We start from the raw sequence: 23,964 nt of genomic DNA, 5'->3' as shown, positions 1-23,964 counted from the left end.
AGACAAAAATAATTTTGATGCACAAAGTAAAATACAATTTAGGATAATTTAGGAATGATAATATAGTATGTCTAAATGGCTTAACAATAATGATATTTTCTGCAGTAAAGAATAAAGTTTCAGATGAATTAAGATATAATTATGTGAAAAACATTCAAGATCTACTCAATAATTGAAGATCAGTTAGTTAAACTGATTAGCAAAGGTACTTTTTTTTTTAAATCCTCACCTGAGGAATTTTTTGTTTGTTTGTGTTTCTGTTAATTCTTGCCTGAGGACATTTTCCCATTGATTTTTAGATAGAGTGAAGAGGGGGAGGGCATCAATGTGAGAGAGACACATCGATTGGTTGCCGCCCGAAAGACCCTGACTGGGGTCGGGGATTGAACCTGCAACCCAGTTATGTGCCCTTGACTGGAATCAAACCCGCAACCCTTTGGTCCATGGGTCAACACTCTAACCACTGACAAAACCAGCCAGGGCTGAGGATATGTTTTTATTGATTTTAGAGAGATAAGGGAAGGGAGAGGAGGGGAAAGAGAGAGAGAGACAAACATCAATGGATTCTCTCTGGAGCCTCTAGAAGGAATGCACCCCGGCCAACACCTTAATATTAGGACTTCTGACCTTCAGAACTATAAGAAAATAAATGTGTGTTGTTTTAAGCCACTAAATTTGTGATGATTTGTTATAGTACCAATAAGAAATTAATACATCCCCTCCTAGAGTTTACAGCTTTTTCACTCCCATAGTCTTGCCAATAGCATATGTTAGAATCTTTGCCAACCTGATCAGTGAAAAATACTACTTCAGAGAACTTTCAATCTTAGATTATATTTCTTAGATTATAAAGGAGACTCGCAATATGTTCAAACATTTAAGATCACAGCCTCAAAGCAGTTTTTATCAGTCATTTATTGAGTGTGTCATCTTGTAAAAGTCATTCATCTTTTCTGAACACAACCATGTACTTACTAGGTCAGTGGTTCTTAAATGTCTCAGTGGAACTTGGGCACTTTTCAAACAGTGACCTATTTCCCAAAACAATAAGGTTTCTATCAAGATTTCATTTGACTTCTAAATAAGACTGGGAACCAATGAAATAGATCACCTGTAAGCTCTCTTTCATCAATATCTTATTATTTGAACCTCTGCTCATTCACCAATACTTGAAGAGTTTTAGGAAGAATTTCCATCGTCACTTCTTAAATTTCCTAAATAACCTCTCAGTATAATTTTTCTTAATGCTTGTTTTTCATTGAATAGGAACCAAACCAATATTTAAAAAAATAATTGCAGTTAATTTTTTTTCCATTGAGGGCATAGCAACTGAAGATGATAAAGCATTATACTGAGCTATTTACTTCAGGAGTATGACATGCTGAGAATTGTTCTGTGGTTTGAAAACTGATTTTTAAATTTCAGTGATACTGTCCTAAAAATTAAAAATTAGTTTAAAACAGCATAAATTATGAACAATAATATCAAAATATTACCTCTCAACACTCATGCTTTTCCTGTCTCCATCCCTTGAAATGAAAAAAAAAAAGTTTTTTTATTTGTTTTCTCAAAGACTGAGTTCCTTTTAGTCAACCATGAGGATTTAATATATCAATTACTCTTTAGACATTTCAATGTTTTTGACTCAAATTTTTACATCATGAAAAACAGTAAGTTTTTAAAATCCAAAAATAAAACTATCACCCAAATAATGTAGATAGATAAGATGCTATTATGATTACACATGTCATGAATCAAGTCTGTATCTATTGAACAGAACAAATTTTAAAATAGTTTGATATTATGAATTGCTTCTATTAAAAGCCTGAATATCAAAACCACAACTTATAGAAACCAATAGCAGGTGGTAGTGTAATGGCTTGCAGTTATAGGATATAATTAAATGTTAAATAATTTAATATAAATTATCTAGTTTTTCACTTAGTACATTAACCTCTCCCTTATATAGCCTATTCATTATTCATTTAAACCACTCTATAGAACCTCAGTCAAAATTTGGCACACAGCAACAGGATGAAGACTGGAAATCTAAAACATCTGGTTTGGCTGGATTCTACCTGCTCTGATAGCAGCAGTTGATACCAAAAGGCTGAAATGACATTAAGGTTATTCATTTTCCAAAGATTTAATTAATCTGTTATGAATGGAGCACTGTTCTAGGCTTTGGGGATACAGTTATGAACAAAATAGACCAAGTGCCTGCCCCTAAGAAACTTGTATCTTAGTGAGAGGAGACAAATAAATGAATAAAAAGTAAATGTGGAATATGTTAGAAGGGGAGAAGTACCACAAATTTAAAAATAAAGCACAGTAGGGAACTTAGAGAATGTGGACAGAAGGAAAGGTAGGTTTGCTATTTTATATTATAAATTACCTACGAATTTCACTTAAAATAACCATTACCTACATCTCTAAATACCCCAGGTTATTATGTGCTGTTTTATCAAGAATTCTATTGTGTTCAAGCACTGTGGAGATAAAAAGAGGTTAATTTTGAATTAAAGGAGAAAGTTTAATTTCCCATTACCTTCAAAATACTAGATTATTTATAGTACTATGAAGTCTTTTTCTTATTTTTCATTATATCCATTCAAAATCAATGTCAGCTAACTGTGGACTCAAATGATTGAGAAGCACGGAAACAAGAAAACAATACCAGTCTTACAATCTCTGTAACGTTTAGCAGGTTTGTTAACAAAATTTATTTTATATGCTCCCTCAGTAATCTTGTACTCCTTTAGTGTGAGTATAAGAATACTGTATAAGGAGTTATTTTGAGGGCAGGTTGATAGAACGATGACAAAACTATAAAAATAGTGCTGTGTTAATTCCCATTCTTTTAGTCCCTTCTTTCAGCCACCTCCAAAAGTGTACCCTTCTAGCTCTAGGATACTTCTTTTTAAGACCTAGATGAAAGAGTGGCAAGAAAGAAAACACAGGGCTTCTCCGCTAGCTGTTCTTCAAGATCAGCTGGCCCCTTTAGGTCTTCTCTCTCTCTGGCTGACCACAGCCAACCCCAATTCTTGCCTCCCACCCCCACACAACCCCAAGTCATTTGTTATGTCCTCATTCTGCCTCACTTTCTTCATTTGTTTGTTTGTTTATTTATTTTTATCCTCACCTAAGGACATTTTTTCACTTTTTGTTCACATAGAGTGGGAGGGAGAGAGGGGAAGAGAGAGAGAGAGAAACATCAACGTATATCAAGTGGCTGCCACCCATACAACCCAACCAGGGCCGGGGACAAACTGCAACCTAAGTACACGCCCTTAGCGGACACCGAACCTGGGTCTCTCAGGACTGCAGGCCGACGCTCTAACCGCTGAGCCAAACCGGCCAGGTCTTCATTTGTTTATTTATTTGTCACTTTCTATCTCCCACATGTCTGTAAACTCCATGAAGGCTGGACTTTGTCTTGTTTACTGCTACTATCCCTAGGGCCTAGAACAGTGCCTAACACAAAGTAAGTGCTCAGTATTGAATGAATGAATCATTTACAATTCTTGGGGAAGGGGGGAATATATATATATAAAATAAATTTAGTTTGAAGGCTTCAAAGAATCATTAAATTTCCTCGCTTAAAAGGTGAATGCTGGAATATAAGCCATCTTGTTTTTCTCAAAAATCTGACCACCAGTGTTCCAGTATTCTTACCTTCTAAACAAAGAACAAGGCAGGTTCAGAAAAGAAAGTACCTTTTATTCCTCTTGTTCATCTATCCAATTGCTGTACCAACAACCTAGAAGTGATTCTTTATTCCTCTTTCCCTTTTCTCCCACATACAATCTTTTGAATAATTTAAAAATTATATATTCCAAATTGAACCAGCCTAAAATAACTTCAAAACATATTATTCTTATAGGCTCCATTTTAATGCTTAAAACTGTTATTTCAGCAAATGATAAAGAAAAAGCAGAATGGCCCACAAAGACAACAGTGTGATGATGGCCAGAGGGAAAGGGATGGTGGGGGCTGGGTGGAAGTGGACAAAGGGGTGGGGGAAATAGGGATATCTGTAATAGCATCAACAATAAAAATAAAGAAAACGCAAAATGAATATACATATGGCTACCTTGTCAGATGTGTTGAACCTAGACCCATAGAAATACGAAGAAAATAATGCCAAGATGTTTCAGAGAAAAGAAGAGAAAGTAATGCCCTCTGTTGGTAGAGTTCTGTACAAGTAATAATTCCAAGAGCCTTTAACATTTTCTCTGTAACTTTTCCTATTCCAGAAACCTAGAAGAGAATCAATATTTATTATTAATACATTTTAAAATTAAGAACTGATATTATAATCTTATTACATCTTTTATAATCAATAAAAGGCATGAATAATGTGACTATCTTTATAAGAGAACTCTTTTAATTTCTTTTTGGCCATATTTCCTAAACTAGTATTCCATGGAAAACTTAAATGTAAAATTCCATGAAAACTTTAAAAGCATTAAAAAGAAAAAAAAGAGTTCTGTGGTCAGACAAACCTGAGGGATGGTGGGATAAACAAATTTAAGTTGAACTTTTCACTGCCAGACTTATGAATCTTTAAAATACTAGTATCATTGTGACTCACAAGGGTGGTAGATTCCAAGGTTATTTGACCCCAGAACGTTTTTTTTTTGTTTTTGTTTTTGTTTTTCCCTCACCCGAGGACATTTTTCCATTTTTTTGTTCAGATAGAGTGGGAGGGAGAGAGAGGAAGAGAGAGAGAGAGAAACATCGATGTGAAAGGGACACATCGAGTGGCTGCCACCCACACGACCCAACCAGGGCCGGGGACAAACTGCAACCAAGGTACGTGCCCTTAGCGGGAACCGAACCCGGGTCTCTCTGGACCGCAGGCCGATGCTCTAACCGCTGAGCCAAACCGGCCAGGGCCCAGAACGTTTTTTATAGAACACCCATTCATACCTTAAAAAACATACTGGAAAACACTACTTTATAGCTACATCTTACATACTAAACTATTCAGTAATCATTATACATTATATATTTTGATATAGCCTCTCCTCTGCGCACTGAGAAATGTTTTATTTAAATTCACTTATATACATTATATTGAGAAAAGCAAGTCCTAGGACATCAAAGAGTATATAGTACAATTATTGTTTAAAAAGCATATATATGCAGAAAAATCTAGAAGCTTTAAAAATAATAAAATATACCCTCCTTCCTATAACTAAGAGATCATTTTACCATTTAAAAGATGGTAAAGAGTTTTGATTTATTTTTTGTCAAAACAATTAAAATTCTAAATCTCTTTGAAGTGTAACACCTATTAATCAGGCAGCAATCTGTACTTTAGAACTAAGATTGTATATTGAGTTACAGCTGAAAGGATTCTTACCAGTATTCTTTTATTCTTGTTCTCCTTGTTAGAGGTACACTTAAAAGTCTTTCATCTATTACATTCTTAAAACTTTTCAGCAAACAAGATTCCTAAACCTCACTTTAAAGGTTTAATAGAAAGATTTCTTCAAATCTAAATTCAATCATTCATTATAGTTCTTGCTTGTTACCTACTGTTTTAAAATTTTACAGATAACAATTATTATCATCCTAAATAGTATCTCTTCAGATCTCAGAATACACACACACACACACACACACACACACACACACACGATGAATTTTATATACAATCTTACCTTTTTTTTTTTTTTTATCCTCACCCGAGGATATTTTTCCATTTTTTTTTTTTTGTTCAGGTAGAGTGGGAGGGAGAGAGAGGAACAGAGAGAGAGAGAGAAACATCGACGTGAAAGGAACACATCGAGTGGCTGCCACCCGCACAACCAACCAGGGCCGGGGACAAACTGCAACCGAGGTACATGCCCTTAGTGGGAACCGAACCCGGGTCTCTCAGGACCGCAGGCCGACGCTCTAACCGCTGAGCCAAACCGGCCAGGGCTATATACAATCTTACCTTTCTAATGGGTAAGTCCTTGATGAAGTCCATCACGGCTTGTCTATTGGGGAGAATTTGGTATTGTCCATTTGGTTTATTCTTATCACTGCATACTTTTGCTAACATTGTATTTGGGGCAATGCCTTAAAAGAAGAACACAAATGACTCAAAGAAGTTAATATATACAATTTTAAAATATGTGATGGCAATATAAAAAAATAATGTTAAGTGCAAAAAATCTGAAATGATGTGAAATGCTACTTTAAACATAACAATGGGTGAAGAAGGTGAAGGATTGAAGCAAAATACAAACAAACAAAACAACCTCATCGTCACAGATTACTAGAAAGAAAAAGGTAGAGGGGAGGTAGAAAAGGATAAAGGGGCAATAAATGTTGATGGAAAGAGACTTGACTTTGGGTGGTGAACACACAATATAAAATACAGATGATGTATTATAGAATTGTACACTTTAAACCCATATAATTTTATTAGCCCAATAAATTCATTAAATAAAAAAATGCATATCTATGAAAGAGAATATTCAGACAGTAGCAATAAATCATAATTATATGCCTTGTTAAATAAATAAATAAATAAATAAATAAATAAATAAATAAATAAATAAATAAAATAACAGTGGATTATGATCTATCTCTCCAGGGCTTCCTATGGTTTTAGGAAAAAGAATTATGTTACTTATTTTTATAGCATAAATGAGGACTATTTAAATCTCCATGGTATTTTAAAGTATAGGAGTAATTTCTGAGTTTATTTAAGCGATATTGCTAATTTACTTATTATCTGTAGTAGAAAGACAGGGCTATCTTATGGAAATGACCCAGAATGTACCCTGGCCAGTTTGGCTCAGCGGTTAGAGCGTCGGCCTGCGGTCCAGAGAGACCCGGGTTCGGTTCCCGCTAAGGGCACGTACCTCGGTTGCAGATTGTCCCCGGCCCTGGTTGGGTCGTGTGGGTGGCAGCCACTCGATGTGTACCTTTCACGTCGATGTTTCTCTCTCTCTCTCTCCCTTCCACTCTATCTGAACAAAAAATGAAAAAATGTCCTCTGGTGAGGATAAAAAAAAAAAAGAAAAAAAAGAAATGACCCAGAATGTAAACTAGAATCTATGTTTACTCTTAAAAAGGTACTTTGTATAGATTATCCACATTTAAAAAAATCAAAGATTCTGGGTAGTAGTATATTTAAAACAATGATAATGAAATGTGTGCATCATTTTTATGTTACTCACAAAGTAAATTACTACTTTTAAGAAAGGTGTTTTATAATTTCTAGGATTCTTAATGATTAAGATAAATTGAAATTGGAATATTCTAATATAATTATTATATAGTTCATTTCATTGTTTATACACATCTTCCTAAATTTTATTACTTTTTTAAAAAAATCTTTATTGTTGAATGTAGAATGTATTACAGATGTTCCTCATTTTTCCCCCATTGACCCCCTCCTCCCCACTCCCGCCTTTTCCCACACTATTGTCTGTGTCCACTGGTTATGCATGTAAGTTCTTTGGTTTTAAATTTTATTCTTATTCTCATGCTTTGGCATAGAAAAAAAAGACTAACTTCACCATAACATGACTTTTATAAGATAACTTAGGGTACTTAGGATGAATATCAGTCTCTTTGCTAAGCAGTGTTACCCTACGGGTTACCGATGTATGTACAGCTCTTTTCCCCTTCATTGGATGGTCCTAGATTGCTATGTTGCTAGTTGGTTATTCTTTCGTCCACTGCCTCGTAGCCATCTGGGGCCCCTCCTGCACTGCATCCTTGGAAGGGTTGTAGTCTTCCAGGGGAAAACTACTATACTATGTCTAAAAATAATTTAAAAATATTTTTGCTTAAAAAAAAAAAAGCTACATGAGATTTATAATAGTTTTTTCCTGGAGCTCAAAGGCTTTTTGGCTTAATTTCAACTTACCTATATGTTCTAGGCATTCTAAATAGGTTAAGTTCTTAAAAGTTGAATAAAAGAATTGATAAAGAATTGATAAGTAAAATGTTACTCTATACTTTATAATGAGAAACTACTAATATAACATTCAAATTAGCCAGTCTGAAAATTATAACTATTGTAGCCATCAATATCTTGTTTAAGTACCTGCACTGGCTGTCAGTGTTGTTTTTTGCTCAATTCTGAAACGAATTTCCTTTACCACTTCCTCGGCGGATGTTCCAAAAACAACTGAGTTTTGAAGTATTTGAGAATTATTTTGTTCTTCACTGTTCACCTGGGAAGTATTTCCTGGAGGCTGCAAATCAGGAGGACTATCTTCAAAAAGTAATGGAGAGATGGATCGTTCATGCTCACTCAGTTTATTAACTTCCTTTCCTGGTTTATCTAAATTATAAATAGGAACAGTAATTCATCTTCATTTTAAGAAGCATATACTTCATAAGTCAGCTTTCACTATATTCTTTCTAAAGACAAAGTAAATCTAGTTTAGTTTTGTTTCTAAGAACCAAAATCAGAAATGTCATCATTTATATCTTATAACTGTTTTAAAAAGAAAACGATTCTAAGTTTTTCTTAAAAAGAATATATTACCCATTTCCATAGTATACATTTTAAAAGAAAACATCCTAAGTAAAATTCACTAACTTTTCTACCTAAGTTAATTGAAACCCAGAACTGGGTTTGGATTCACATTACTTTTTTCTTAAAAAATGCAAGCTTTGTTGTTGTTGTTTATTCATCTCTAGGGGGAAAAATAACTTTCTTAAATAGAATTTAGTAATCAGGACAAAAGGCATTAAGCAATCCAAAATAAAGTCTTGAAAAATAAGTTTTGTTTTTAGAGGGGGGGGGGACGTAAAGTTTCTTCATTCATGGAAGAAACTTTTCAAATGTTAACATAATTTGAATTTTCTTCTTTCAAATGTTGATTTTAATTTTGACTTGTCTGTTCATAAAGCATCACTTTTACTAAAGGCATATTTAAAATAAATATAAATTACTTCAGGGTGCTACACTTTTTAAAATATACAAATTCTGTTTTTAAAACATATAGTCTATATATCTGCATATGCATACCCATTAAAATATCCAAATTCTTTAGCTTTTTTTTTTTCTTTTGTGGGAGGGAGAGAGAGGAACAGAGAGAGAGAGAGAGAAACATCAACATAAAAGGGACACATCAAGTGGCTGCCACCAGCACAACCAACCAGGGCTGGGGACAAACCACAACCGAGGCACGCACCCCTAGTGGGAACCGAACCTGGGTCTCTAGGGACTGCAGGCCGATGCTCCAACCAGTGAGCCAAATCGGCCAGGACTAAAATATCCAAATTCTTAATGTCTGATCAGATTAACCATCGTCCAAGGTTAAGGGAAAGAAGCTTTTATTTTTATCAATAGGTTATAAACTAACATTATTAAAAAGTAGAGTAAAAACATCAATCTGGTTATTACCTCATTTCATTTGCATTTTTCACAAATGGACTGTAAAATACACTTAAATCTATACTGGTACTAAAAAAGTCCTCATGAACAAATCCATTAAAGACTTTCTTTCTAGGCTTAATGGAGAAGAAATGCAGTTTAAATATACTTATAACAACTAAGATTAACAACAGAGCTTTCTGATCCCATTTCATAATTTAATTAGATACAAATGTTTTCCAAATTAAGGTAAATGCAGAAGCAAAAATTAAATTTCTAATTTCAAGACACACATCAATGCATATTACTTTAACAATGAACTTGGCTTTTTAGCAAGATTTTCTAAAGATAATATGACAAACACCTGATTCGTTTCAAATTTTAAAGTATAATGTATAAATTAAGTTACAGACAGATGTTTTTCCAAATCTGAATTCCCAGGCCATCTACAAAATAAGCCTTACTTTCAAACTTACATTAGCTGTTATGTGCTTCAGTTCCTTTCATTTCCCATATTCTGGTTAATAATTAAGAGGGGATTAAGACTGTGGCACGGTTGAAATGGTATTTACCTAGACCCCCCCTGTCCCCATCTGGATGCATGAAGTCAAGGAAAAAAGAACAGAAAAACTGCAGCTCAGGTAAGGTACCTATCATGCTCATAAGCCCCTTCTGCAGAGTTCCTTATGCCATGTTTATGTTCCTCATGGCTCTATCACCCTGCCCTTAGGTGAGTTACTCTGATAGAACACTACAGTGAGAAGCAAAGCACACTGCCTTTCGGTTCTGTTAGAGCTGCTGCTGAATAGCATAGTTGCCTATTAAGTCTTTCTACTTCTGTTAAACCTGGGTTAGCAACTAAATGCTGAAGCAGTTTCTTACTTGCTTTCTGAAAGAAGTATCTTTTTTTTCCTTTATTGATTTTAGAGAGAGAGGAAGGGAGAGGTAGAGAAAGATAGAAACACTGATGAGAGAGAATATCGACTGGCTATCTCCTGCATGCCCCCCACTGGGGATTTGACCCACAACATGGGCATGTGCCCTGACCAAGAATTGAACCGGCAACCTCTTGGTGCAGGGGTCAATGCTCAACCACTGAGCCACACCGGCTGGGCTGACAGAAATATCTTTATAATCCCCATAACTGAGATGATCAGAGTATAAAACTAAGGTTTCTTTAATCTGAAACACTAGGATTAAAGCATCCATTTGATGGCAAGTGCTAAAAATGTACAGTATTTTAGTTTCATACATTCCTTGGCACTCACTATTTAGATTTATAAGGCAGAATAAACAAAAAATAATTATTATTTCATTTGTATATACACATAGTAATTAGCAATACTTTTCCAAAGACCACATTTTTTAGAAAAGTGGCAGACAGCACAAAACTGTCTTGGACTTTAGAGGAAGGAGGGGATTGAACCTGCAACCCAGGACATGCCCTTGACCCTGTGGTGCACAGGCTACCGCTCTAACCACTGAACAAAACCAGCCAGGGCTAATTTTTCATTTTTAATAATTTTTCGTAATAAAGGTATAGCTAGTCCTACAACCTATGCATGCTAATAAGTTAAATGGGTTAATTCATATTCAAAGCATTTTTTTGTTTATTTGTTTGTTTGATTATTCTAATAAATTGCTTACCATTTTCTAGAGAGTTCCCTGTTTTGATGAAATACTTTCTTTTGTCCTCAGGCCAATTTTTTCTTTCCTGTAAGTGCTTTGTTATATTCAAGTAGGCTTCATCAAGACTCATGGCCATAAAATTGGGATCATAATCAGCAAGTATTTCCTTAACCTTCAAAAGGAACAAAATAGTTTAAGTTTTGCTGCTATAGCAAAATCTGTCACATACAGCTTATAAGAAAAACTAATATTCTTACTTTGTAACTACAGTAACGATCTGCAATCAATAACTCATGAATTTAGGGAATAAATAATTTATCACCAGGGCAAATTTGTTCAAATTCTCTTTCTTATTAAAATAGATCATGAAGGCAGACGACCATGAAGTAGCTTTATTTGATACAATCTCTATTTAGCCACCTGTATCTAGAAATAGTAAGTGACTCAAATAAATCTCAGACATCATCATTCTGGTAGGCACAGAAAAAATGGAATGCAATTTTAAGTAGTTGATCAAAAGTAAAAGTGGGAACAATAGAATCCTTCTCCCCATCACCTTTTATGATGGTTTTTGTACATTTTAAAAAGGATAATCTTACATAAAGGTACCATGATGCTTTAGAAAGTAAAATTTCAATTAATTATAACATGCACATAAAAGTCCACTCAATACACACATTCATGCATGTATCCATTCAAGAAAACAAAGCTCAATTAACAGGATTTATAATGGGAAAGATGACAAAATCTGTAATGTCTGTAACTATAATAAATGATGGAGAATAGTCTGGAGTTGCATCTTGGGATAAAAGAAACACATAAAGAGATCAGAATCTCTGTATTATTACAGAAATGCCTTTTATATATTTGGTTTATTACATGAAACCAAATTTTTTAACCATTGAAGTATTAGCTGAAACTAGAGGAAATGGTTGTCAAAATAATATGTATGTTAGAAAAACATACTTGCTAAATTATGTTATGGTTCCATCTAGTATTTGAAAGCTGTCTGCTGCATCATGAGAAAGCCTTTCTTGATGATTTATAAAAAGAAAGCTTTTTAGCTTAATATAATTATGAACAGCTGAGTGAAAGGTAATTTTAGAAAATAGTGACATAAAACTTGGCCAAGTTTTGCTCAGAGTGCCTTAATTAGCTCTGTTCTTGTAGAAGAAACGATTTTTATGATGTACTCAAATAGAACCTTTCTAGTGAAAATGAAACTCTGGAAAGTCTGTAGTTGGCAGCCAACTAAGATTATTCTGAATGAGAAGTACTCCCAAGAGGCACTGAGTACTCACTAACTTCCTTTACATAGGATACTGCTTTAAGAACGAGAATGGACACGTTCCAGTAATAAACAAGTACTTAGGCTATGAGAATAGTTAAAGCTATCCCATTCTTTTGGATAAAACAAAAATGGCTTTTTCTTAAACTTTTAAACCAAGTCATAAATATTAATGTATTTATAGTCAGTAAATTTATGCTATAGTTCATTTCCACATTAAAATCCATTTGTTATCTGCAAATAAACTATCTAGATCCTGCTCGAATGTGAAGAAAGATGTCTCCAACTTATATAAATAACTAGACTAAAAATAACTAAAAACAATTTAGTTCTCATTGTCATACGTCCAAAGTTTTACTGAATTAAAGTAGGACTTAAAACATTCTTTCTTATAGTCTTTGAAGGATTTTCTAATCAAGAATATAGTAAAACAGCCCAGCTGGTGTCACTGGTTGAGCACCAAGAAGTTGCCGGTTTGATTCCTGGTCAGGGCACGTGCCCAGGTTGTGGGCCCAATCCCCAGTGAGCATGCAGGAGGCGGCCAATCGATGTTCTCTCTCATTGATGTTTCTCTCTCTCTCTCCCTCTCCCTTCCTCTCTCTCTAAAATCAATAAAGAAAAACTATTAAAAAAAAGAATATAGTAAAACAGATAAGCAGTTACCAAATGTGAATGTGTTACTCCCACATACACTTCCTTTTCAGAGGTAGGCACAATAGTACTTGCTGTCACAGACTGTTTTTGAAAATTGTTAAATTTTAAAATTTTGTGTGGGATATCATTTTCATTGGTGGGGAGTCATTTCTGGGGGAAATACGGTAGACTGCAAATAAGAGGAGTGGATCTAAAGACCATTTTCTGAGTAAAATATACTAAGTACTAGGCCATAGATTTTTTTTGAGAGAGAGAAAGGGAAAGAGATAGAAACATCGATGTGAGAGAGACATATCAACTGGGTGCCTCCTGCACGCTCCCCATTGAGGATGGAGTCCACAACCCAGGCAAATGCCCTGATGGGAAATCAAACCAGGACCTCAGTCCATGACAATGCTCAATCTACTGAGCCACACTGGCCAGGCAGGCCATAGTTTATTAAATGTTTCAGTTCAGATAGTAGTCTTTAACACATTGCATTTTGCCACAGTTGTCTAAAAGTGTTTGATGTGGCATTCCAAAATTTTAATTTATAACTTAAGTTCCCAGTACTGGTATGATGGTCCAATTATCAAAAATAGAGAAAATGACAGTTTTCCAGCCCTGGCCGGTTTGGCTCAGCGGTTAGAGCGTCGGCCTGTGGTCCTGAGAGACCCGGGTTCGGTTCCCGCTAAGGGCGCGTACCTCGGTTTCAGTTTGTCCCCGGCCCTGGTCGGTTGTGCGGGTGGCAGCCACTCAATGTGTTCCTTTCACATCGATGTTTCTCTCTCTCTCTCTCTCTCTCTGTTCCTCTCTCTCCCTCCCACTGTACCTGAACAAAAAATGGAAAAATGTCCTCTGGTGAGGATAAAAAAAAAAAAAAAAAAAGAAAATGACAGTTTTCCATATGTGATCGTTTAGGCAATTTTATTGTATAATCAAATATTTACAATTCAAAGATCCTTTTCAAAGCAATAGATTATTCCTCTTTTTTCTTTATCAGTCTCTTAGACATTAAATGCTTATAAGCATCTTTACTAGATTGCAGGCCAAGGAAAGCAGCTAATCAAAATAAGTGAATTCTGTTACTGTTTAAAAACATTAATAAAAAAAATTATTCAGAAAATAAGTTGAAATTAATGATTTGAGTAGATTCTGTAAATTCAATATCAGGTGTTTCCAAAAGAAAATGTATAGTGCACATTAAGAAAAAAAGATAAAGTTAATTTAGGATATTATTAAGGCAATTCAAAGTTTTCTGGGGAGATGACGTTTTCTAAGCAGATGAAAAATGTGTGGAAAAGCATAAAATTGGGAAACAGAAGGGTGGATTCCAGAAACCACATACAGCTCAGTATTTAATATATAGGCTGAAGAAGAGGTAAGAGGTGAGACTAAAGGGATGAACTAAGGCCAAATTCTGATGTGTGAAGGCATGTGGACTTGACTTTGTGTAGGTGATAGGAAATCAGTGAAAGGCTATGTATAAGTAGAGGTGAGACATCAAACTTACCTCTTTACTCACAGCTCGGTATTTGTCAAAGTTTGGAGGCACTATAATAAGTTGTGGGCAGAGCCGTTTAGCAATAAATCCTGGCATGGCTGCACGAACTCCAAACCTCCTTGCATGGTAATTTGAAGTAGTCTGAAAGAAAATGGACCACAGGGGAAGAAATACACAAACCTAAATGAACATACTGATCAATGCATTCAAAAGAAACACATTACTGATGTGCATTTTCAATTCAAGGACATTACTTTTTTAAAAAAAAAAACCTCACTTGAGGATATGTTTATTGATTTTAGGGAGAGAGAGAAAAGAAACACTGATATGAGAGAGAAACATCGATTGGTTGCCCACTGTATGCACTCCAACCAGGGACTAAACCCACAACCTAACTATGTGCCCTGACCAGAAATCAAACCCACAATCCTTTGGCGTACAGGACGACACTCCAACTGAGCCACTCGGCCAGGGCTCAAGGACATTTCTTTTATAGGCCACTGCCTCAAATCAAGCTTTAATTTTATCTTATCAAGGTATTACAATACCATGACCTTCTCCCATTGCTATCCCCATATTTTATAATATGACACGAGGTAATAAGCAAGACTGTGCTAATAAAAAGGTTCCCTTACATTTCTAGTAACTAAACTTCATTTGTTTTAAGGCATACCCACAATATAGTACTTAAAGTTTTAATTTTGGAGGCATGATAATAAGTTGTGGCTCAGTTGGTTGGAGCGTCATCCTGTACGCCAAAGGGTTATATGTTTGATTTCTGGTCAGGCCACATAGGTTGTAGGTTTAGTCCCTGGTTGGAGTGCATACAGTGGGCAACCAATCGATGTTTCTCTCTCATATCAAGGCATACCCATAATATAGTACTCTATATCAAAGTATGGATGATAGTGGGTGATGTTACAGAAAAGTAAGAGTACAGTAATAATAACAGTAAAGTATAAAGTAATATTACCATACAAATAGTATAGGTGTTACATGAAAATAACAGTATAGAAAGTAACAGTATGGTATAATACTGGATTTGGAATTTGGTCTATTTGGGATTTTGGAAACTTCATCTGGAACAAAAATTAAAGGTCTAATATATGGTCACCAAAATAAGACTCCAAAATTAAGTAATAAAACTTTAAAGTTTTATTTCTTAAGGCTTAAATATGATTTTTGGTGAAAACACTTTGATTAGGAGATAGAAATAAAAAACTGAGAATAAAAAGGAGAATATTACTTACTAAATCCTATAGATGATATCTGACAATAGTCTCTTGTCAATGTGGTAGGGTATAGTACCACATAAAAATTTTTATGACAAATGAAATCTTTTTTGGGGGAATCTTAAGTAAAAGTCAAAGAAATGCAAAACAGAATCTATCAAATGGAGTAATTATTTCAGAACAATAACATTAAATTTCCATTAATGGTTTTTTAAATGGCATTTAAAAAATCTTGACAGTACTCAAAACTATGCTGATCTTTAGATGGTCAGTATTCTGGAACAGAAAATGCAGATAGCACTAAAAGACAGACTAATGCTTTAAATCTAAATAAGTCTAATGGAATCAATATAAAAGCTAGATCTATACTAGAGCAGAAACAAAATTTTAGATATGACTTCCTTTAACTTTTAGATTGTAAATCATAGCCACCGTATTTTACAGTTCCTCCTATCAAAAGGTGGGTTGTACTTCCTCATGCCAAGTGACGTGCATTTGGACATGCTTTGACCAAAAAAATGCGAGGGAGTGACATTATGTGAGTCATGAAGCCTACACATTATGAAGTCAGCAGCGTCTGCCTATACATTTTAGGGATCCGGCAACTATTTAAAGAATTTGGGTTAGATTACTAAATAATAATGCACCATAAGCCCTGGCTGGGTGGCTCAGTTGACTGTATCATTCCATACACCAAAAGGTTGCTGGTTCAATTTCCAGTCAGGACACATAACCTAGGTTGCAGGGTCCATCCTCAGTCAGGGCACGTACCAGAGGCAACCGATTGATGTTTCTCTCTCACATTGATGTTTCTCTCTCTTCCTCTCTCTCTCTCTTCTCCCTCTCTCTCTAAAAATCAATAAAAAACATATTCTCAGGTAAAGATTAAAAAAATAAATTAATTAACTAATTAAATAAGTAAAATTCACCAAGAGAGGGGAAAACTGAATGGGTATAAGCCATTCCCACCATGCCAATCATTCAAAGTGCTAAACATGTTAGTGAACCCATTTTGGACCCTTTAGCCCCAGCTAAATAGCTCTAGCGAACCCCCGGTACAGTAGAGATTAGCCATCCCTATTGTACTCTGCTCAAATTATATAATCATGAGCAAATAAATGGTTATCCACTAAGTACTGAAGAGGTTCATTATGCAGCAGGGTCTAAGTTCTAACTGTGAGTGGCTAATAAACATTTCCTGAATCTATCAAATTCATTAAAAAAGAATTCTAACTGTAACAGACTGTAATAATAAAAAATGTATCATCACTACCACTACTGTAGATACATTTTTATGAGTTTAACAGGACAAAAACAATTATGCTTCAAATCTCATTAGAAAGGAACTCTATTAGGTCAGCATACAAGGGGAGTAATCTCTGTTTAAATATAACAGATAATCATTTTGAATGTAGAAACAATAAGCAATTTGTAGGAGGACAGAAATTATAGGAAAGAAAATATTTCACGAATTTAACAGTGGGGTTAGCTTTAACATCACTATGGCATATATACATACACACATATACATGATATAATATTTTCTGTCCTCTCTTTGTTTAAAATCCTCACCCAAGGATACTTTTCAATTTTATCTTCAGATAGAGTGGGAGGGAGGGAGGAGAAAGGAAGGGAGGGAGAGAGAGAAATTGAGGTGAGAGAGACACATTGATTGGTTGCTTCCTGCATGACCCCTACCAGGGCTGGGGACCGAACCGAAACCGAGGTACATGCCCCTGACGGGAATCAAACCAGTGACTCTTTGGTCCACAGGCCGACTCTCTAACCACTGAGCCAAACCAGTCAGGGCAGTATTTTATGTTCTTAATAAAATTAAATATTTTTTCAAATATTAGTTGATGATTTATAGGAAAGAGAAGTATCCTCTCAATAAACACTGTTCTGGGACCAGAACTGTTAGTTGCTGCATACTCATGGGAGCAGAGATAATGAATAGATTATAATTTTGTAATAAATAACAACTTAGTAGGAATTAGGTTTATAGCTATCTAAGGCATTGGAAGGAAATAGGGAACAGGGAAGAACTCTCCTTGTTTCTCTTGTACGTTTCTTTAATACCAAAACTCATCTATTCCAGTTGCTATTTTTAATTCCCAACACATTTTTAACTACATATAGCTATCCTGGTCATCTTTACCTCCTATGGTTAGGATGGAAATAAGGAAGAGAAGCATAGTAATTAGAAAAGCAAAGGTTCCAAGTCATGGGAAAAACTACTTAATTACAGTACTATATTAATGAAATATATTACTCTAGAATGGGTTGGCAAACCTTTTCTGTAAAGGTCCAGATAGTAATTACTTAGGATTTGCGGTTTGTGTGGTCTCTGTTGCAAGTACTCAACTATGTTCTTTTAGTGCAACAATAATAAATGAATGGGTGTGACTGTGTTCCAGTAAAATTTTATTTACAAAAAAGGCAGCAAGCCATTGTTTGCAAACCCCAGCTTTAGAATAGTATTTTTATTTTTTTCTTCAAAATTTCTTACACTAGGACAGTTATTTAAAATATGCATAATTTAGTCTTGGCCAGTGTTGCTCAGTGGTTAAAGTGTCAGCCTGTGCAACGAAGGGTCAAGGGTTTGATTCCCAGTCAAGGGCACATTTGATCCCCAACCCCGGTTGGGGTGCATGCAGGAAGCAATCAATCTAAGTCTTTCTTTATCTCTCTCCCCACCACTTCCTTCCTCCCTCCCTTCCATTCTCTCTAAAAATTAATGGAAAAAATACCCTCGGGTAAGGATTCACACACACACACACACACACACACACACACACTTTGAACAGAAAGATACGATGCCACTCTACCATTTACCAGGTGTGGAAATTTATGGAAGTTATTAAACACTCTCTGAGTTTGTTTTCTTATCTGTCAAATGGAAACAACAATTTGTGTCTCAGAGGATACTGAAAGGATTTAGTAACTGAACACATAAAGCAACCAGAAAAATACTCAGCAAACAGGTAGAATTCAATGAAGTCTTTTCTCTGTATAAACCAGTAAGGCTTACTTAAATACATTATGAAATTTCTGTTTGTCTTTACCTACTTACCAACATACTTGATGATCCTACAGCAATGGGTTTATCCTTCAATTCTGGATTGTCCCTCATTTCTACAGCTGCATAGAAAGCATCCATGTCAATATGCACTATGGTATTGTTCAGATCCCGGCTCTGTTCCAATTCCATTGCGAATCTGTCAACCTTAATTTTTTAAAAAGTTAACATATAACATACTTTTGACATCATATTGTAACACTACTAATCACAACATTAATCTTTTACTAATTATCTATCTGTCTCTGTTCATCTATCCATTCATCTGCCCACCCATCCACCCACTCACCCACCTATCTATCTATGTATATTTGCTTATTTTTAAAATTTATTTCTTTTAGAGCAGGAAGGAGAGAGGGAAGAGAGAGAGAGAAACATCGACATGAGATAGACACATCGAGTGGTTGCCACCCACATGACCCCAACCAGGGCGGGGACAAACTGCAACCGAGGTACGTGCCCTTAGAGGGAACTGAATCCGGGACTCTGGTCCGCGGGCCGACAAGCTAACCGCTGAGCCAAACCGGCCAGGGCTATTTGCTTATTTTTTATTAAGTCTGATAATTGCTTTAATTTTCATAAACATAGGAAGTCTGTTCTTAAATATCAGTTCCTGTCAACTTTTACATTTCTCAATACCCATAAGTATAAGAGATACTTAATAAGTATTTATTGAATGAATAAACTATTCCAACTGCTTATAGCAAATGAGTCTACTGCTTTATGAAGTTGGAGAACTTACTGCAACTAAAATTTTCAGTTTAGGTAAAATAAACAACTACTCCCATCTGACTCATAATATTCATGTCTTAAAATAGCAACAAAGGAAATGAACAACAAAAGATTACACCAAAGCACATATAAACATTCCCTGTGTAGAATTGCTTTCATAAGGCTAAAATTTGATAATTGTTAGTCTATACAAATCAAATTGAAAATTTAAGATGTAATTTATTCTTTTATAAAATTTCAATATATATGTCAAATATTACAGTAGAGAATCTTAACCTTTAAAGAATTTTTTTGTTTCTTGAGAGAGAAAGAGTTGGATCAATAAGAAAGAAATGAAATGGGTAGAAATAAGCAAAGTAAGGCAGTAAGAAAAAGAGTTTATGTAGCAGAAATATCCATTCCCAAGTGTTCCTTTTTTGTGGCCTCTACTATAGAGACTGAAAAAGCTAAATATGCACTTTCTCAGTGTCCCTCCAGCTGGGGTTGGCTACGACACACATGAAGAAGTCAATAAAACCAGTAGAATTATGAGAAAAGAGATTAGAAAGCTATTGAGTGAAATGGAAGACAAAGAACAGGGAAGAGTGGCTGGCACATGGTACAAATTCAGTAAATGAACTCTATTACTAAAAGGATCAATGTCTAGATGTAAAACAAAACAAACAAAAATTGAGGGAAAAACAGCCAGGAATATGTTAAGTGGGGTAATCTCTGAAATAAAAGCAATTTCTATCACGTGGAAATTCCCATAGCAGGTTTCCTAAATGGTGGAGAGTTGCAAAGGTATATTTTAGCTTCCACCGTCACTGAACTTCAACCTTGCTATTAGCATTGCTTCTTAGCAACACAGTGACACTGGCTGCCCACAAGCTGCCCGCTAGTTTCAAGTTAAGACTGCAACTTCTCTTTTAGCAACAATCACACTGAATTACATTTGTCTCTGGCAGCCACAGTAAGACTCTGAGTCTAGAGAGTCTGCTGTTACTTAGGTTGCAACTCACTGAACAACCTGGGGTGCTGTGTGCTTTTTTCAGGCTGTTTCTCTGTCGAGGGTGTCCTTCCTAGTTCTGTCATAAGCCTTCAAGTATCAGTTCAGATATGTCTCTGAAACTTAATCGAATCTCTGTCCTCTGCACCACAGAATTTAATGTTCCCTTATTTGTTTTCCTGTTCTTACTATGACATTTATTGTATTAGACACTAAATTGTGAGTTCAATACCTAAGAAGAGACCTTATCTCAGATAAGGAGGAGAAAGAACTTATCTGCCTTTAAATTCTTTCCTTATGAGAGAAAGGGAGGGGAGAAAAGGAATACAATTTACACACACACACACACACACACATTTCTGGTTAAAAAGAGAAAGTAGTATTCGTAGAAAAATTTTGGAGAAGGCTGATCTCATGCAGTGAGACACCACGCCTAATAAATGAAATTTTTCAACATTAATCCACTTTATTATCCAGATTTTAAAACAACTATTCTTCCAGTTCATTTTTACACTACAGACTAGCAATCTTGACAGAAAAAATTATATAAGCAAATCATGAAAACTAATAAAAACAAGAGTTTGAAAACTACTCTATATTAATCCAGAAAATATGCCTCAGATATGAGTCAATTGTGAATAAGAGAGCAGCATCTGATATATTTGAACCCAGAATCTTTGGAAAAGAAAAGGGTAATAAATAAAAAGCAAACTAAGTGGGAAAAAATTCTCCTTAGACTCATATATTAAAGCTATGGCAGTTTCCTCAGCAATCTATTGACTTTTCTGGGCTTATAGCAAGTATACAGTTGCCAAAAGGAAACCTCCCCACTGATGACTCACACATTCCATTTTCCTTTACTATCTCTCATTAGTCACCCTTCTCCAAATTCTTTCCTTTCAAAATCTACCAAATGTCCACCACTGCTTTTTTCAAGTTTCTTCTAGTGAAACCCTCATTCATGTTTTCTTCCATCTTTCTTTCCAAATGACTCAAATTTTTATCTTAGTCTCTAACATGTAGTTAATCCCTTTTGCTACAATTGAAATCCAATATGTGTCACAGTAGTTAAGAATAATGATTTTTGTTTGGGTCTCAGCTCTACCACCAATAAGTTACATAATAGTATAACTATCCTCTCCTCCTCATTTCCCTGATTTATAAAGTGGAACTAAACCAACCTCAAAAGGTTGGAAGAATTAAAAGACATACCCATGTAGTGTACCTATCCAGGAATATGGTAAGGATTTAATGATATTACCTATAAAAGTAGAAGTGACATTTACTGACTAATTATATGACATGTGTATATTATAAGTGCTTTTTATGTCAATGCATTTAATGACCAAAATGATTCTGAGATAATGATTATCATTCCCATTTTATAGATAAGGAATTGAAAACTCAGTAAAATTAAGTAATTTGCCCTAAATCATACAGCTAGTAAATGTTAGAATTAGACCTAGAAATCAGGTTACTTCAAAGTCTGTGCTCTTTCCATTATTGTATGCTCCCCTAAAATATATTTTAAAAAGTTTTTATCACTGAAATAAACTCAAACTAAACTCTAATGCTATATTTTATATCCATATTATGTCTTACTTTTTAAAAATCCTCTTTTTCTTTTACATCTAGGAGACTATTTCAGAAATACTGCTTTTCATTTTCTTAATTAGTATAACTCTAAGAATTGTTAAGTAAATTTGAGTTCACAGAATCAATTGTGAAAATGGTCACAATGCACTGATTTGCTATGTAGATGCCATTTACTATACAATGGATGTTTGTCTATTTAATTTATGAACCCATGTTGTAATAAGATGTTTTCCAAGGTACAAATATGTGCCTTTAAAAAATCTAATGAGGATGGGATGGGGTGGGGAATATGTAGAGAGGTTCTGATAAACATTATGGGAGTTCATGCCTACAGAGATGACTTACCTCAGCTTCACTGACAATAGTTAATACTATCTTATCACACATAATAAAATATACTATTTGGAAATTTTATGACTCTAAAATAGAAACATTATTTCCTATGAAAACCTCTCTGTTCACTTAAAACTTCTAGAATTCTTAGGACTTTCTCAATTCCCTCCCATTTATACTTCTTTTAAAGGAAGTTTAAGAAACAAAATAATTTAACAATCAACATAAAACACATTTCCTGCCATTCCCCTTGCAAAAGATGCCAGCGATCCTCCCATGAAATAACTAAAACTGTAACAAAATCTGAAGTTCTACTGCACAATGTAAAGGTATTCTCTGTTTCTCCAGACTGTTAGCATATTTAAAAATAGTATGAACAGCAAAAAGTTGTTATATTGCACTACTCATATATATTATACCTTTAAAACTTAAAGATATTTGTAGACTATAGATCAATAAAACTTAGCAAAAAAAGGTCTAGAGAGTAAATTGCCTAAAGATTGATATCAATTTAAAAATGAGTTTATTGTGGACAGAATGGAATTTTTTAAAAACTTGACAAAATGATGCTTAAATTTATTTAAAGAACGCATGAGAAAAAACAAATAAAACTTTTTATTTATTTTTATTATTATTATTTTTTAATCCTCACCCAAGGACATTTTTGCATTTTTATTTTCAGATAGTGCAAAAGGGGGAGAGGGAGGAAGAGAGAAAGAGAGGGATATCTACTTGAGAGAGACACATTGAGTGGTTGCCACCCACAGGACCCCAACTGGGGCAGGGGACAAACTGCAACTGAGGAACATGCAGAAAATGTCACATTAATCCTGTGGCCCCTGTAGCTGCTAAGTATGCATATAATAAAAAGAACATAAGCTCTGACTTTGCCAACTACTTGTCATATGAAGCTAGGCAAGTTACTTAACCTAATTAAGGTTTCTTTTACTTTTTTTGTATAATGAAGGTGATAATGTCTAGGTGTAGGATCTTTATATAAAGTAGAACAATTTTATTTTATTTATTTTTTTAATTAATTAATTTTTGTTACAGATGTTTCTCCTTTTTCTCCCACTGATTCTCCCCTCCCCCCACTCCCCGCCCTGTCCCCAGCTTTGTTGTCCATGTCTGTTGTTCATGTATACATGCATATAAGTTCTGTGGTTTATCTTTCTCCCCCACCCCCTCTTCTGAGGCTTGTCAGTCTGTACCCTACTTCCACGTCTCTGGGTCTACCCTGTTACTCAGACTGTTATGTTCATTACAGTCTACAAATAAGTGAGATCACATGATATTTGTCTTTCTCTGTTTGGCTTATTTCGCTTAGGATAATACTTTCCAGGTCCCTCCAAGTTATCTCAAAGGATAAGAGATCTTTCTTTCTTACAGCTGCATAGTACTGCATTGTGTATAGGTACCACAGTTTTTTTATTCATTCATCTTAAAGTAGAACAATTTTAACTAAAGTATACATATTTGTTAAATTTTTATTTTATTTTTTATTTTTATTTTTATTTTTATTTATTTATTTATTTTTTTATCCTCACCCGAGGATATTTTTCCATTTTTTGTACAGATAGAGTGGGAGGGAGAGAGAGGAAGGGGAGAGAGAG

At 34.8% G+C, this 23,964-nt stretch overlaps 1 protein-coding gene across 4 annotated transcripts in view; it reads right to left on the bottom strand.

Annotated features, from left to right (window-relative positions):
• POLK (DNA polymerase kappa) overlaps window positions 1-23,964 on the bottom strand; it is a 46,835-nt gene that overhangs the window by 6,000 nt on the left and 16,871 nt on the right. For 3 of the 4 annotated variants that reach the window (XM_036280459.1, XM_036280457.1, XM_036280460.1), the window contains exons 3-9: window positions 18,697-18,849; window positions 14,401-14,532; window positions 10,985-11,138; window positions 8,057-8,296; window positions 5,948-6,072; window positions 4,094-4,260; window positions 1,497-1,529 (exon numbers count right to left, since the gene is read on the bottom strand). In XM_036280459.1, the coding sequence (XP_036136352.1) occupies window positions 1,497-1,529; window positions 4,094-4,260; window positions 5,948-6,072; window positions 8,057-8,296; window positions 10,985-11,138; window positions 14,401-14,532; window positions 18,697-18,849 (1,004 nt within the window). The remainder of the gene's footprint in view (window positions 1-1,496; window positions 1,530-4,093; window positions 4,261-5,947; window positions 6,073-8,056; window positions 8,297-10,984; window positions 11,139-14,400; window positions 14,533-18,696; window positions 18,850-23,964) is intronic. The other variant, XM_036280458.1, reaches the window with a different exon arrangement.

This window comes from Molossus molossus, unplaced genomic scaffold (genome assembly GCF_014108415.1).
Source record: "Molossus molossus isolate mMolMol1 unplaced genomic scaffold, mMolMol1.p scaffold_m16_p_3, whole genome shotgun sequence".
Classification (NCBI taxonomy): Eukaryota; Metazoa; Chordata; class Mammalia; order Chiroptera; family Molossidae; genus Molossus; species Molossus molossus.
The sequence above is the reverse complement of the archived record's forward strand: the minus strand, read 5'-3'. Positions and strand labels throughout refer to the sequence as shown.